Source organism: Convolutriloba macropyga, chromosome 15, assembly GCF_964194025.1.
Source record: "Convolutriloba macropyga chromosome 15, txConMacr16.3, whole genome shotgun sequence".
NCBI lineage: Eukaryota > Metazoa > Xenacoelomorpha > Acoela > Convolutidae > Convolutriloba > Convolutriloba macropyga.
This window is the reverse complement of record NC_134482.1, coordinates 47,110,241-47,127,506: the sequence shown is the minus strand read 5'-3', so window position 1 is coordinate 47,127,506 and position 17,266 is coordinate 47,110,241. Positions and strand designations below refer to the sequence as shown.

At 34.8% G+C, this 17,266-nt stretch overlaps 1 protein-coding gene across 2 annotated transcripts in view; it reads right to left on the bottom strand.

Annotated features, from left to right (window-relative positions):
* LOC142354474 (transmembrane protein 181-like) overlaps window positions 1-16,173 on the bottom strand; it is a 46,940-nt gene extending 30,767 nt beyond the window's left edge. Inside the window, exons 1-4 of one of the 2 annotated variants that reach the window (XM_075406777.1) lie at window positions 16,008-16,173; window positions 11,969-12,072; window positions 11,455-11,622; window positions 4,015-4,136 (exon numbers count right to left, since the gene is read on the bottom strand). In XM_075406777.1, coding sequence (XP_075262892.1) covers window positions 4,015-4,136; window positions 11,455-11,622; window positions 11,969-12,072; window positions 16,008-16,051 — 438 coding nt within the window. In that variant the 5' untranslated portion in view covers window positions 16,052-16,173. The remainder of the gene's footprint in view (window positions 1-4,014; window positions 4,137-11,454; window positions 11,623-11,968; window positions 12,073-16,007) is intronic. The other variant, XM_075406778.1, reaches the window with a different exon arrangement.
* Window positions 16,174-17,266: the final 1,093 nt, after the last annotated feature.

Here is a 17,266-nt window from a genome sequence, read left to right as displayed (position 1 = left end):
GAAAAACACGTGAAGCAACTGAAGATAAATGGTCTGGAAGCATCACAACGCCCACCGGCGAACCACAAGGTTCAATACTTGGACCTGTTTTACTTACCGTTCATTTAATCCCGTGGTTTCATTTTTTGGATGGTTTGAACAATTACTATCACTTTCATGCAGATGACAGCCAGTTAATATTCGCTTTTGATAACAATTAATCTGAAATCAGAGAAAGAATTTTAAAAATCTGCTCTGTCTTTAAGTCGTTATGTTAAAAATCAAGACAAAAAAGAGGATGTCTTCTTTAACAGCACGAGATCAATTTTTCGAGTTCCTTCTGAAAAGGACATTAATGACACTAAAATGAAGGTCTGTGTGTGAAGACCTGTAGCTGCTCTTTCTGGAAAACTTTAACAGCAACTAATTAGGTACTACAGAACCTCACTTTCCAATATCTCCTTATATTTCATTACAAAGGCACCTATTTAGGTATCACTAGAAAAAACTGACAACATGACGTTCGATGACGAAAATCATGACAGCGATGCGATTAATAGTGGATCTTGTTCGGAACCCTCCGGAAAGCTTACCATAAGCCTATGGTGAAGCAGAACTGGCCTATGCAAAAAAAGCCTTGACCCCCAGTGCCTTACCTTATGTTTGCGGTACACTAATATTGTGTTGCTCTTCCTCCTCCAAGCTGAATCTGACTTAATACCTCTGTCTAATTTCCTCAAAACTCAGTACACTTGACACACTTGAAACTGATGTGGCTGAAAATAAGCAATCGCTCAAACAAACCACAGATGCTCCCGCCGAACCGGAACAACCATTGTTTTATCATATAATGCCTGCCCACAACTTGGTCATATTCCAGACCACTGTCTAATCATATGATAATGCCCACGATTGAATCTTATTCCGGAGCTATAAAAAGGTCTCTGCCCAGACGCCAGCGCACCAGTTCAATAAGTAGTGATGCTTCAAGGAATCGAAGACGAACTACCGTGACTGAAGTAGCGGTGGTACAAAGAAGAAGCGACACTCTATTCAAAGGAATGAAAACCGCTCTGAGGAAATATCCCAGGAAACAATTTTCTCAGTAGGGTCCTCTCTCAATTGATTAACCAGCCTTGTTAGTTTTTGCCAATCACAAAATTTTGATACAATTGAACAATTGACTGCCGCGAACTTCCAAGCAGGAACAAGAACCTTAAATAGTTTATGGTTTTTCTTGAAGAAGAAACGGATATGATAGAATGTGCTAATACATGGCCGGAGGACATCATCTTACGGCAAAACTATCTGAATGAAGCGAGGACATGGCTGTAAACGCTGAATGTAGAACAGTTCCGTAATACATGACTAAACACTAATGTTGTAAACTTTCTTTCTATTGGTTACAGACCGCCAAATAAATCGTTCACTCCGTTCATTGAGGACGTTGGTGACTTACTATCCAGATACTACGCAAAATTTGATACGTTTTGTTCTTAGATATTTTAATATCACCTTCAACAAAGATTCTTTGCACAGACAACTGAAATCGACGCTCAGAAAATTTGGCTTGGCTAACCAGATTTCCGAGCGCACAATATTATGACTGAAGAGAACCATGATCTGTGTAGAGTTGATTAAAAACTTTTTCTGAGATCATTACTCTCATATTTTCTTTCACCATTGAGAAGTACATCCACCAGTAGGAAGCAAATATTTTCAAATTGTCAAAAATAAACACAGAACTTTGTGTTTATAACTGCTTCGAAAAATTTCAACTGGAGATATTTGGACTTAACTTAGTCTCATGAGTCAGAAGAACTTTTGATTAACGATGTCTTTAATCAACTGCACAGTACGTCAGTGAAAGTTAGAGATCAACAAGTTACCACGGGAACACAATTTCAACGTGAAGGCAAACCCAGGTATTTTAATACTGAGGCAAAACAGCATGTGGGAACGAAAACTGAGGAAATACCCAACAACGGATAAAAAGAACATTGAAAGCTGTCTGAGTCAGTACTACGAAACTTTAAACACAAAACGATGCAACATCTTATCTCAACGACTGAATGGCTCGGCTAGCAAAAAAGAATGTCTAACCTTTAAATTTTCAAAAGAAAAACTGCACCACTCCCAGAATTCAATGATGCTCAGGAGTTGGCTGGTATTTTTAACATTTTCTTCGCTGAAGAGGTTAAATCTATAACTGAGATTTTGGGTTGGAAATGTGGGAACCGGTGACTACCAATGCATTGGCATGGCAAGAAATTAACCCAGTAACTAGTCTCGAAGTCACACAAATCAGGGAATTTTCTAACTCTACATCTAATGACAGTGCCCATCAATATTCTCAAAAGCATTTTATTTAGTGGCATTTTCCAACGACTTTCAAAGAAGGTATTGTCATGCCTCTTTAAAAGAAAGGCGACGTTAATGAGATAAACAATTACAGACCAGTAAAAATCTTAAAGCTATCTCAAAATTGGCTGAGAAAATTACTCTAAACCAACTAACTTCTCATCTTACGGTAAACTCTTTGTGGCCTGTCCATCAATCGGCATACCGCAGGGGCTACTCAACGGAGTCTGGAGTTCTTTCTCTTCTGAGATTATCGCAAAATCACGAAGTGAGGGTGAAATTGTGCTCCTGAAAGCACTTGAATTGAGCACAGCATTTGATACTGTTGCCTTTAGTCACTTGTTTTCGATTTCAGGACGTCTTGGAATAGAAGGCACTGTACTGAAACTTTTTACTACATACCTGCACAACAGAAAAACAAGTGAAGCAATTGAAGATGAGTGGTCTGGAAGCATCACAACGCACACCGGCGTACCACAAGGTTCAATACTTCGACCTGTTTTATTTACCGTTCATTTCATCCAGTGGTTTCATTTCTTGGATAGTTTGAACAAATACTACAACTTTGATGCAGATGACAGCCAGTTAATATTCGATTTTGATAACAATTATTCTGAAATCATAGAAAGATTTTAAAAAATCTGCTCAGTCTTTAGGTCCTTGAAGTTAAAAATCAAACAAGAAAAGACAGAGGTTATTTTCTTTAACAGCACGAGGTCAGCTTCTGAAAAGGACATTAAGGACACTAAAGTGAAGGTCCGTGCGGAAATTCGACTACGAGGGATTAAATTAGATGGTCATTCCAGTTATGCAACCCAAGTGAATTAAGTTTGTAAACAATGCATCATACAACTTCGAAAATTATACTATCAGAAAGCATGTTAGAAATGAACAGCGAAAAGAACCTGCTACATGCTTTATATTGTCATCCCAGGACTACTGCAACTCAATGTATATCAAACCTGATAAATCCCTACTACGAAAATGTCAAAGAATGCAGAATGCTGCATCAAGGATCGTTTGCGGATACACAAGTTTCAAAAGCGCCACGGCTCTGTTGAAAAAACTTCATCGATTACCCATAGAGTTCAGAATATCATATATGGTCCTATGCATGATGTACAAGGTGAATAGCACAACAGCACCCTCGTACCTTGCAGTTTTTTCCCTCGAAACGTCACATCACATCCCAAAAGGAATGAGTTATTCAGACTACCGAAATGCAAGAATGAAATTACAAAAAAGAACCTTTAGCTACCAAGGAGCGAAACAATGGAACGAGTAACCTGAATATCTTCGACAGCCGAAAGAGTATTCGACAAGCTTTCTGAAACTATGACATTGATCTCCAACAACAACCAATCTTGGGAACAGAAAGAGAGTAGTCAAAAGCCCTTTGTTCATCGTCATCTTCATCTATTTCACAACCAAGCCTCAGCAACACTTTGAAATCGTTTAAGCATAAACACTTTCATTCTACTATGCCTTGTTACACCAGCCTATCATAAAATACAGCTCGCGTAACACTAACAACATAATTGGCTAACATCGGGCGAATTGCTCTCAAACAACTGACATGCGGTTATATCACAGGACTAATATAATTGCTACAAACTTTGCTTCACAGCAATTAACAATTTAAATTATATCAAGATCAGAAAAATTACGACATACATTTCCTTCGCAGTGGAGCACCCTACTTCGTTCTACCGAGTCTCTGTTCACTTGGAAGCCATAACTGTCTTCCTTCCCCAGAATCTTCACGCCCATTTTGAACGGCTCCGTGTATTTTCCAGCTGAAACAAATCTACGCCTACTTAGGTGAACAAATTAGAAAGAGTACAGAGCAGTCAACAAGTTGATACTCTCACATTAACCAATCTTTTCTTCGTTTTAGAAAATATTTCATCTTTAATGGTTGAAATATCTGCCCAAACTATCAGAACGGTGATAGGTAAATTGGCCGACAGGGGGTTTAGCTTACAGGGAAAAAAGACATTTAACCGACAGCAAAATTCTGATTGGTCGAAAATCTGATTGTTTAATAAAACAAAACATCATCAGTTCGAGGTGAACCCTTATCGCCCAATACGGCGATCACCTCTCAAAACATATATATTCATTCTGTTCATATGCGGCTCAGATTTGATTTGCGCTATTAAATCAAAAACTGACGCTTATCACCAAAAATTTGCGTGGGGAGCAAATGAACTAAGTTTTAACCAAATGCGAGGACTGTTTAATTTTTATTTCGAATTTTCATTTTCTGAAGAACACCACGTTGAACGGGATCAAAATTATATTTTAATTCCAAAAAGGTCAACAACCGTTGCGTTGCAAATGGTACAAGTCGTCGCGTAAACCTACTCAAAAATATTTTAAGATGGGAGCTGTACGCATGCGCGGGCAAGTGACAGTAAGCAAAACTAGTTCGAAACGGGGAAAAACGTCACATTTGTCTACGATGGCTGTTTTTAAGCACGCTTGACATCAGTGCAACGACTCTGTAGCTGTCATCAAGGCTCGCCGTTAAAATTGTCCCCACTATCAATGTCTAGTTACAGTATCTAATTTCGACAATAGTTAACGACCTGTCAGTTAGAGTGAAATGAAAGTGGGGCCTCCTAATTGATTTAATTCAGATAAGTCCCACACAATTCTAATTGTTCCGACCCCTCTTGAGGGGGGGGGGGGGGGGGAAGGAGGAACTATATACTCAAATGGGTCTACGATCGATATATTCATCGCAGAGAGTTGAGACTGGTATCATTAGAAAGCTTGTCCAGCGTAGAATATGGAATTAAAAAGATTATTTTGATTTTCGTTTTTTACAGGGAGTTATCGAGGTTTAAATTTTTGAGAAAATAGAGTGAATTCCGTTGATTTTATTCACATTTTTCGGAATTTTGACAGAAAAATGTCGCCAATTTTGCTAAAAACTGTTAGAATTTTTTACGAAAGTCTTGTTGATTTTAGTTAATTTCTTTGTCAAAGAATCTGGCTAAATATTTCAAAATCCAGACTTTTTCATCAAAAACAGCACGAAATAAGTTTCTTCAGTCCACTTTGATTAAATTTGCAGGAAGTGCACACCCAAACACAACTAAAACAATCTTTGTAGGTTCCAAGGGGGGGGGGCAATTTCTACTTCAACTTCCGTTGAGAGTGCTCTGTAATTAAAACCTTGCCGTTTTTTGCTAACTTTACTCGTTGATTATCAAAAACGCAGCATTTATTTTTGATTTTTTTAACTAACAAAATATCTATGTCTATGACATTCGACAAGTTAGGTGTTCTGATTGGAGAAACATTATTACCAGGGTTTAATTTTGGACCAATCTTGGACTGTTACAATCCAAAAATAATTTGGATTGTAAACAGTCGGTCTTTTTTATAAAAAAATTTGATCTTTTTTATGTTAATTAAATAACAGAACACTTCAAATCAAAGCCTTCTAGTGAAAAGTCCAAGTGGCTTACTAATTAGCTCCAAATTATTGTATCTAATTTGTTAGTTGAGAGTTTATGATCGTTTTGACTTTTAAAAATATTTGATTTTAAAATAAACAATGGCTTATTGAACTTTGCCTCCGTTTTTTTCTTACTTTGTCAACTTGTAGCTTCGTGTCAGCAATGAAAAATGCTTCTTCTGTCTACTGAATTCAAGCTTAATCTTTAATGAAGTTTTACGGCTTAAGTTATGGTTTTCTTGCTTAGATACTACTAGATTTTACATTTTTTTTTTAATTTTTAGCTGCTTGCCCATTTTTCATGTTTTCTATTTTCGTCGCATTATCACGTTATTGACAGTTCATATATCACATTGTTGTCGTTAAAAAAAGGCACAATTGATAATAAAAAATCCTTACAGCTTTAGATTACGGTTTTAACGGCTTTGACACTACTTTCTCGAAGAATTTAATTGAACGTTTTCATCTTGTTTTTAACTGTCGTTTTTACTTTGTCTTTTTAATTGTATGAAACATTCTGTACAAGGACCCCGTCTCATTGGCTTTCATGGAAGAAAAGATAAGCCGATATAATAATGTTAGTAGATAGCTGATGGCTTTCATGACTTTGAAAACAATTGTTTTCCAAAATTAAAAAAAAAAACACAATAATTTTGCAATTTGTTTCCTTTTAGTGTCTGTTTGTCACCTAGTCTCGTTAAATACGGGCAAAATGACACTATTCTTGTCAAAAGAAGTTGTCAAAAACGATGTTTTTAAAGAATTCCTTATGCCTTTACTGGCTTCGACACAGGTTTTTCACAAAAAAAAAAACAATTTTATTTTTGATTTTTGTCATAATTGACGTCCTTTTATAGACGAAAGACATATTCTTGATATTTGCAGGTCTCAGGGGCTTCCTTTGGAAGAATAAACGAACCTATTCAATTACTTCATTTTGTAATTAATGGCTTTAATGTCTTTGGAAATAATTTTTTTTTCGAAAAAAAACAAGTGTTACTTAATTTTGCCTTTTTTCCCTTTTTTGCCTACTTGTTAACTAGTTTTATTAATGAGAGGTCACATAATACATTATCAGTGTGCGAAGAAGGTGCAATCGAACATAGTTTTGGGGCCAAATTATGGCTTTACGGCTTCGAGGGCGTTTTCTGGCAAGTTTTAACTGATTTTTTGTTTGTTGTCTATTTATTTTTTATTTTGTAACAGCTTAAACAATGTAATAACAACAGTTGTTAATCCCCTTCTATAGAAGCATTGGTAAATGCAAACCTATGGAATTTTTTAGTTGATTTCTAATGGTTTTCATTATTTTTAATTTAATTGTTTTTAATAATTATAAGCGAATTTTTTATTTCTACTGTTTTTGTTCTTTATTGTCTAACTGTTAGCAAGCCTTATTATGGATTGGTCCCATAACTTTTCTGGCGAATTACAATTTATTTTGTTTAGTTTCAGTTTTATCTGACTATATTATGACTTTGTTATTAAGTTTTGTTTTGTATAACGGACAAGTTTTTGATGTAATTAATTAATCGCTTTCTCAATATTGGCAGATCTCAATAATTTAATACATCACTTTTTACTCCACTGAGTTATTTGCTTTGGGGCCTATCTTTTCGTTCATGCACAAAATTCAATTGAAAAATAATTGAATTTTTGGGTTTTTCTATCTGTTCTTCATTTGCTGGAGAATTATGTCAAAATTGTGGATGAGCGGGGTCGGAACCTTATGTGCAATCGCACATTACCGAGCCTCCTTGTTGTGGATTAAGAAGACAATTCAAAGTTTTGCAACCATCTCTATTACGGCTCACAAGAACAATATAGCCTCCGAATTGAGTCACAAGTAATGAAAAAGTAGATTTAAGGTTAAGTAATCTTTAGGCAAATTAAGTTAAGTTTTAGGCTAATTGACGAGTTTTGTGGTGAGTAGGAGAGACAAAATTCCTGCCACTACCGTGCACGGTTAACGTCTCACTTTTTGATGGTGGACAACATATATATTAGAGTAGAGAAGATGCGACGAACATAAATGAGAAGGTAAGAAACGCTTCATGTTTGTCGAAAAGAGGCACACATCACTCTCTTCGAAAAACATGAAGCGTACCTCGGGCTCTAAATATTTGATTACACTACGGAATGAAATGTTAAACGGGAAAGTTTTGTGTATCCAAGCAAAAAATTTTGGTCGTTTTTAACAGCGATACCTACCAATTTTTCTTTTCTGCGAAAGAATAGACTTGCGTGCCGTATAATACGGATAGAAACAGATACAGATCTAAATTGAAAAAAAACCGACGCCGCTCAAAAAGCTAGGTAAAAAACATTCAACGATAAATTAATCAAACTTGTTAAAATTCATTCCGCAGAAGCCTCCTATTAGGGAGCTTTACTGTACATATGAGTTCCTTTGACCTTTAACTAACTCAAATTAAACTTAAGTTTTAAAGTTCAAAAGTTATTTTATTGAGTGAGGGATGTCACGTATGATCAAAAAATAACCACGCAAATGATCTTAAAACCTTTGATAGAGAGAGAGAGAGAAAGAGAGGGAGAGAGAGAGAGAAATGACGTCACGCATGCAAATGCCGTTAGTGAGAGGAAAAAGTCATTTAGAAAATTTCAGACTTTTTCAGCTTTGCTGTGTGAAATGTAAAAAGAAAAAGATCGTCAGACGACGAAACAAAAAAACATAGCAGGACAAGTCCTGACGTACAATTGAAAGAATTTTTATTGAATAAACAAAAAACTAGGCCTAGAATGAACTATGAATGGATTGGGAAAACCATTTAGGAAAAAAATCCAATCCAAAAATTGAAAAAAAAACAGTAAAAGTCAAAGTGAAATGGCCACATGTGAAAAAAAACCACTTGCGAGAAAGCAAACTTTTGTTCAAACACTGTCTTAATCTATTTCAAAATTATAGCAAAAACATTCACACCTCAAAACCACTCGCTTTTTCGCTCCACTTCCTGTTTCGGCGTGACCAAAATCACTACTCTAATTTGACTTCAAAAATGATGAAAATGTGTGAATAGATCTTTAAAAAAAAGACAGCGCCCCAATACAAATCAAATTCTTTGAATTGTAAAAAAGGAGAGAGCCTATATAATAGCCGTCTGAGAGGCTGACGGCGGCTATTAATAATGCATAACAAACTTTAAAATCTAAGAAACGTAATGTTTCAGGCATAAATTGTCTAGGAGCAAAATTTAATGGAGAGCGACCAAAAAGTACCGGATGTGCATTACCGACTTCTTTTTGTCAATTTGAGATTTAACTAAAATTTTACTTGAGATTTAACTCCTGAAAATAATTACTTGGGTGAACACACAAAACAGTACCGAGTAGCAAAATATTCCAAGACAAAATAGTGCCAAGAAAGCAGACAAAGTAGTCCGAACTAAAGATAGAGTTAAGCATATTCACAACACTTAACTAAGAAATACCTTAAATTATTCCCATGATTGTAATTCATTGAACAAATATTAAGCTGATTACAACTTTTTGCCAAATAAGGTATTTTCAAACAAATTTTTAGTTTAATCCTAATTCATGTCAACTAAAAACAATGTAATCAGAAGCTGAACTCATAGATTATGTTTCTTAGCTGTTTGCATATTATATTTACATTCAATATTGATTCAGGACTTTTTGTCTGCGACTATTTTGTCTGCTTTAATTGGACTAATTTGTCTGGGAGTGTTTTGTCTGGAGATATTTTACAATTTGGGACTGTTTTGTCTCGGAATGTTTTGTCCGGACACGATTTACTTGAGATTTAAGTCATTGAAGTATGGAAGCCTATCAAGATATTATAGTTTTACTCGAGATTTAAATTACTGAAAATATAAACATTTGTCTATTTGGCTTAATTGTTTACTTATTGCTCCACATTTTTTGAAAAAAGGTAGAACGTAATACCAGCCCATTTTTTGTTCCGACGCCATTTGACTTTTTGAGGGCATCCCACACTACCAAGTGTTGTATCAAATTACAAATCTCTGAGCCTAGAATTTCACTACAAGAGAAATTTGGAAAAAATCTTCCTATTTTAATCACCTTAGATTATTACCGGCTTCCTAGATGGTATCCAGGGAAACAAATATCTTTTCTTTCTAACTCCATCACTATCTAAAATTTGAATAAATAGAAAATTGCGTTCTGAAAAAAAAACGTGCGACAAATTTCCAGCTGTTTTTTATCCACTTTGATCAAATTATTCAAGCCCTCTGGCCTATTTATATGCTAATTTTGCAAACTTTGAGAAAAAACTAACCATATGTGAGATCTGTTTATAAACGGGTAACCTTTCATGAATTTTGATGAAAATCACGAAAATTAGGAAAAACATAGCCGGCAGATTACCGGAAAATAGCCGCCCTTGATGCTCTAGATGCACATCGGGATTGAAACAGAAAAAGAAGCGATAGAAATTGACGAAAATTTTTCCTAAGTTTCAAAAATTGTTCTTATTCAGTGTGCAGTTTTCGTTAGATTCTAAACCTATACTTACTTCAGCTTCTTAACTGAAGGGTATTAAGCTTTATACTAATATCAGCTAGCAATCGCTAAAAGCAACCGTATTCACTAAATTATGTAATTCAATGCTTGAAATTTAAAATCCATTCAATAGAAACAGTGAGTGAAGTATGTCAGAAGTCAAATATGAAAATCGTGACTCATGTAAAACGAAAAACGCGATCAAAAAGTAAAGCGAATGAAAAAAAAACAGCAGGTCAAGTCCTGGCGTAAAATTCAAAGAATTTTCATTGACTAAAAAACTAGACGTAGAACGGACCATGAGTGAATTGGGAAAACCATTTCTAAAACCATTTCTTACGAAATTCCGCTAGCGAGAACAAAAATCCACTAGCGAAAAATGTAAATTTGATTCTAACAAAAAACTAGGCCTAGAATGAACTATGAAGATTGGGAAAACCATTTAGAAAATTCTATCCAAAAAAAAAGTAAAAACCAAAGTGAGATTGCCGCATGTGAACAAAAAACCATTAGCGAGAAAGCTAACTTTTGTTCAAACACCATTTTCTCACTCTATTTTAAAATTAGAGCGAAAAAAATTCACGCCGCAAAACCACTCGCTTTTTCGCTCCATTTCCTGTTTCGGCGTGACCAAAATCACTACTCCAATTTGACTTCAAAAATCATGAAAATGTGTGAACAGATCTGATAAAAAAGACAGCACCCTAATGCAATTCAAATTCTTTGATTCGTAAAAACCAAGAGCACCGCAATACAGCTCCGCTCAGCTTACAGCTATAAAAATATTTCTTAGACTTGCAGTTAAACCAGATCACAGACAAAAAAGCTCTTTGAATTACACTTGTGCGCAACCATTTCCGTTATCGAATGTTTATCAGCCCTATTTTTATCGATATTTAGTCTATGTATATTAATATAACTGATCACTAATTGATGCAATAATAACTTAAAGTGAGATTTTGTATTTAATTTAGTGCACAAATCGTAAAAGCAATCATGATTTCAATACTACTTGGTTACTTTGTTACTTTGTACTATGTTTGCAAGAATTTGCCTTATGAAAAGCAAAAAATCGAAAAATCTCAAAGAGAACTTATCACCACCACAATCAATAGAAGGTAAAATTTGAGTGGTGATCTTACGGCCAGTGTTGTTTGTGTGAATCTGACACCAGAGGTAGAGCTGTTGATTGAATGACGAGAGGTAGGGTGAGTCTAGGAAGAAGGGACCCTTTTGTAACTGTGATGATCCTTTTGGTCCATTTGGTAACTCACTGCTCTTAACAGCCTCACTGTACACCACTGATGGCCCTATACATAGACAAATTGTTCAAAATGAAAACCAGAAGACGATCAAAAGTGTCAATTTTCATCAAGTACGGCTTAAAATTATGGCCTATAAAAATAAAATTAAAAAATTATGACTGTTACAAAGTTAAATTATAAAGTTAAATTATGAGGTATATTTTTATAAATGATCATATCCTATCGGGGAAAAGAAACAGTTATGCTTTTTGGCATGTAACTCGACTTTTGATGGCCTAACAAGTTGGCCGTGTTTCAGTTGTTGTTTGGTTCATACAGCAAGGCTTCTAACCTACTTGAAAACAATTTATTAAAAGTTTTGAAATTTGAGAAAAACCTAAATCGTACAAACCATTGATGCCTATGATGATTGTGACCGAGACGGCAAAGAAGAAACAGACAAACACTGTGAACAGCTCTCGCTTGGTCATCGAATACAACTTCATCTGCACTGATCTGCAAACAATTTTAAGCACATAATATACAAAGAAGTATTTTTAGGGAAAAACAGGTGAAAACTACCCCCCCCCCCCCGTTTGCTGTCCATAACCTAGCGATGCAAATAATTTATAAGTTTAAAAAGATGGAGCAACACCAGAAACAAAAAAATGAACATTGAAAATTTTTGAAGGACCAGAAATTATTTGATGAAAAGTGTCATTAGTAATTTCTGATTCGAGCCTCAAATATACGTAGTTCTGAAAGCCCTAGCAGTACATTATTGTAATTTCAATTGCGAGTAGAATTGTAATATTTAAAACTTTTCATTGTTTTTCTTTGCTAATTTAACTCAAAGGGAATAGCCTAGAAAATTTCTTATGAGTTCAAAAACTACCACTACGGGAGAGGATTGAACCCGATATCTCCGGATGCTTGTCTGTAACCTTTGCCACTACGCACGGCTTGAACTGTCCTCGTTTACAATGGTTTTTCTCCTAACACTTATTTTCAGAATGAGAGCAATTTAACTTCAGATCACGCAACAATCAAGAAGTCAAGCGTGAAAAAGTCACTGGAAAGCAAAATAATGTTGCGGCGTAAAATAAAGCCGAATGGCTACAAAAATTACTTTTGCCTAATCCCGTTTTCGCCCAATATCCCATCCTTCTACAACAAAAGCGGAAAGCATGTCAAGCTAAAACCTTGCATAAAAAACCAACGTCTACAAAAAGACTTCAAACGTCGTTCGAGAGACGAATGAAAAACGTTTGAAAAACAAAGATGCGGCGTAATGTGCGTTTGCATACAATGTTCCGACATTGAAGAAGAGATCGAAAGCTTTCAAAAATTAATATTTTGTTCGAAAAAAACTGGCTTCAATATTTAAAATAACCTTAAACTTAAACAACTAAACAAATTAAATAATGCCTCACTAAAGGGCCGATGATGCCGTTGATTCACATAACCAAGATTGGGATTGAAAGAAGAGAAAAAAACTAGTGAAAATGATTTTGAACAAACAATTCTAAAGTGCGAACTATTTGGATGTCACTTTAGAGCTGAAAACATACTCCTGCTTCGTAGTGAGACCCCACAGGGGCTAGTGTCAATACCAATAAGCATTAGAGATGGTAACGAAGAACAAAGTTCAGGTAACGTGCATCTAAAATTGGGCTTTACGGGTTTATCCCGTTTCTACTTCTGATTTCATTTTTTGATATTTAACTCTGTTCATTTTGAATTGCTTTGCTGAGCAACTGCTGTTTAAGAGCACTTTAAGCAGAATGAGAGAAGAGTGAAACTAGCCAAGAGAAGTTAAAAAAGATTTCACGCAAGCTGTGAACTAAGGTAAAGCGCAAAATTTCTATTCGACGAAGTAAAAAAAATGAGGAGCGCTATAATAGCAGGCTGAGAAGCTGAGGCGGCTATTGAAAAGTAAACTATTCCAATCGGCTTGAATTTCACAAGAAAAGATGTCGGACCTTTCTTTCTTGAGTATAATTAACATGTAGACAAAAACGAGGGCGTAAAATTTTAAATACGTTATTTTTTTTTAAAATGACAAATGAACAATAGAACAACAAAGTCATGAAAACCATTAGTTATCAACCTAATTCAACAAATGGCTTTACTTATACTTTCATAGGAAATCATTGTGACTTGTCGTTATCCTGAATATCATGCAACTACGAACAGAACAAATACAGGCAAAAATCAAAAAGTCGATTAAATATTGTGAGAAAACGCTGGCAAAGCCTATTAAATTAGAATCTATTCACTAAAAATATAAGCAAATATAAAAAAATTACGCCTTCCTTCTCCTTCTACGCCAATCGCCAAAAAAATGATACGTGACCTCAATGAGTCTTTGATTTGATTGTCTTTAATGTGATACTTGTACAAGGCAGCAAAAAAAAATATCAAAACTGAAACTTCCAAAAATATGTTATGAAAACCATTAGTATCAAAGCCGTGATTTAAGTGATAATTCAGCAATGAAGACTATTTTTTTATTTCTTTAGGAAAAGGATGCGACCTCTCTTTTTGCTGAGACTACGCTAAAAGGAGCCAGAAGTAAGATAAAGTGTCAAACATCAATATTTTTTTAAAAAATCCATAAAACCATAAGTCATAACAACCATCAGCTTTCGACTAAGAAAAAGTAAATAGACAAACATAAAACTGCCTAAGAAGCAAATTGGACACGTCATTCCTGAGGCTAAGTCAAAAGACTGCAAAGCAACGAAAACGGGTAGACCTCGCAATTTCACAAGCAGTTTTACGCACACACTGTCTTGAAGCCGATAAAAACCATAAGCTTTTGCTGAAATTATAACGCATGTTCATGGGCCTTCTTTGCACGTGAATTTCAATTTCCAATAAATAAGCAATAAACTTCCCAAAACATTTTACAAACAGGACAGCATCCCATTACAATCCGAATAATTTTTGAAATGTAAAAATCCATAATTAGACAAGAACTAGGCTTTCTATATCTGCTTGTCCATTAAAATAACAAATTATTGTTACAATTAACATGAGTATAATTGTAACAATCTTGAGTATAATTAACATGTAGACAAAAACGAGGGCGTAAAATTTTAAATACGTTATTTTTTTTTAAAATGACAAATGAACAATAGAACAACAAAGTCATGAAAACCATTAGTTATCAACCTAATTCAACAAATGGCTTTACTTATACTTTCATAGGAAATCATTGTGACTTGTCGTTATCCTGAATATCATGCAACTACGAACAGAACAAATACAGGCAAAAATCAAAAAGTCGATTAAATATTGTGAGAAAACGCTGGCAAAGCCTATTAAATTAGAATCTATTCACTAAAAATATAAGCAAATATAATCAATTACGCCTTCCTTCTCCTTCTACGCCAATCGCCAAAAAAATGATACGTGACCTCAATGAGTCTTTGATTTGATTGTCTTTAATGTGATACTTGTACAAGGCAGCAAAAAAAAATATCAAAACTGAAACTTCCAAAAATATGTTATGAAAACCATTAGTATCAAAGCCGTGATTTAAGTGATAATTCAGCAATGAAGACTATTTTTTTATTTCTTTAGGAAAAGGATGCGACCTCTCTTTTTGCTGAGACTACGCTAAAAGGAGCCAGAAGTAAGATAAAGTGTCAAACATCAATATTTTTTTAAAAAATCCATAAAACCATAAGTCATAACAACCATCAGCTTTCGACTAAGAAAAAGTAAATAGACAAACATAAAACTGCCTAAGAAGCAAATTGGACACGTCATTCCTGAGGCTAAGTCAAAAGACTGCAAAGCAACGAAAACGGGTAGACCTCGCAATTTCACAAGCAGTTTTACGCACACACTGTCTTGAAGCCGATAAAAACCATAAGCTTTTGCTGAAATTATAACGCATGTTCATGGGCCTTCTTTGCACGTGAATTTCAATTTCCAATAAATAAGCAATAAACTTCCCAAAACATTTTACAAACAGGACAGCATCCCATTACAATCCGAATAATTTTTGAAATGTAAAAATCCATAATTAGACAAGAACTAGGCTTTCTATATCTGCTTGTCCATTAAAATAACAAATTATTGCTAATTTACCGAAATAGCTAATTTACTTTAAAAAGTCAATATAAAAATGAATGAATATTAGATAATTATCGAGCTATGTTAGCGAAAAACCATTAGTTATCAACTGAAAGCATTAGATGGTTTCTTTAAAAGCGCACAGGGCTCAGACAGCAAACAAGACCTCTAATTAATTAGACTCAGTGAAAAGAATGATTACCGGGATCGGTACCGCTAGACACTAGTAATGTATGATAGTTAACACTCTGATCAGAGAAAACAGCCTTCCTGTTACTCTTTTGATATTTAAGCTTGAATACTTTTAATAACTGTTAACAAACAAATCTACACTCGTCCTAAGTTTAACCTTGCAATACACTTACGAATCGATGTCATCAATTGTCCTGAACTTGGGACCACCAAACATTTTCACGGCAGGGTTTAAGGGGCTTCTCTCACTCTCAGGGTTCCACGGTCCAACCTTTTTACGGGATCCGAATCATGCAAATCTGGAAATAGACAACCGATTGCATTGTTGAGTCGAAGGCACATAGATCTTTTAGGTTGCTATCATCAATTGATATTTATGCAAGGTTTAATCAGGTGCTAGAACAAGCGATCACAAGACAGTAGATCGATAAAAAAACACCTGTATAATACCTTAGATCTGTAAATATTCGATTAAATATTTCCAGAGACAGGCGGTGTAAATTAAACATACCTGGCACATTGCCGGAAAATAGCCGCCGTTGATTCCAATAAGCCTGATTGGGATTGAAATAACAGAAGATATTGAAAAAAAAAGATTTTTGTACAAAAACATTTTTTTAAGTCCAATTTATTTTGATGGCATTTCGTAGTTGAACATACTTCTGTTTCTTAAAGAGAGGGTACAGGGGCTACTATCAATAACAATAAGCATTAGAGATGGTAAATAAAACTTATAGGAATGACGTTCAAATAGCGGGCATCTAAAATTGGGCTTTATGGGTTTATCCCGTTTCTATTTCTGACATCCATTTTTGTACTAACTCTGTTCATTTTGAATTGCTTTGCTGAGCAACTGATGTTCAAAATCACTTTTAGCAGAATGAGAGAAGAGAGAAACTAGCCTAGAGAAGTCAAAAAGATTTCACGCAAAATGTTGAAAAGGCGGCAAAATGAGGTAAAGCGAAACATTTTTTTATTCGACGAAGTAAAAAACATAGCCGGAAGAATTCCGGAAACGACTCGAAGGAGAAAATTGCCCAAACTTATGACTAAACAACTAGAACAATTATTATGAATAATAAACCTCCAAAAATACCATAACAATTTAAGGAAGAATAGAAACGGCACTAAAAAACAAATTGAACAAAAAAAAAGCTAGAAAAACTTAATGAATTTTTTTTAATAGTACAAGGAAACATAAAGCTCGTTTGCAATTAGAGCAATGAAAATCTCGCAAAACAATGGGCAAGTCATTATAGGCTAAGAAACTTGTCTAAGATTTGAGAAAAAAAGAAAAAGTGCAAAAAAAAATTAAGAAAAATGGTTTAAAGTTTCTCAATTTCTCTGTCCATTTTCCCAGGAAGAAATTTATTTATAACAAAAAACTTTAGTCAATTGTTACCTGAACATTACTTAAGTAACAAGCTTCTAT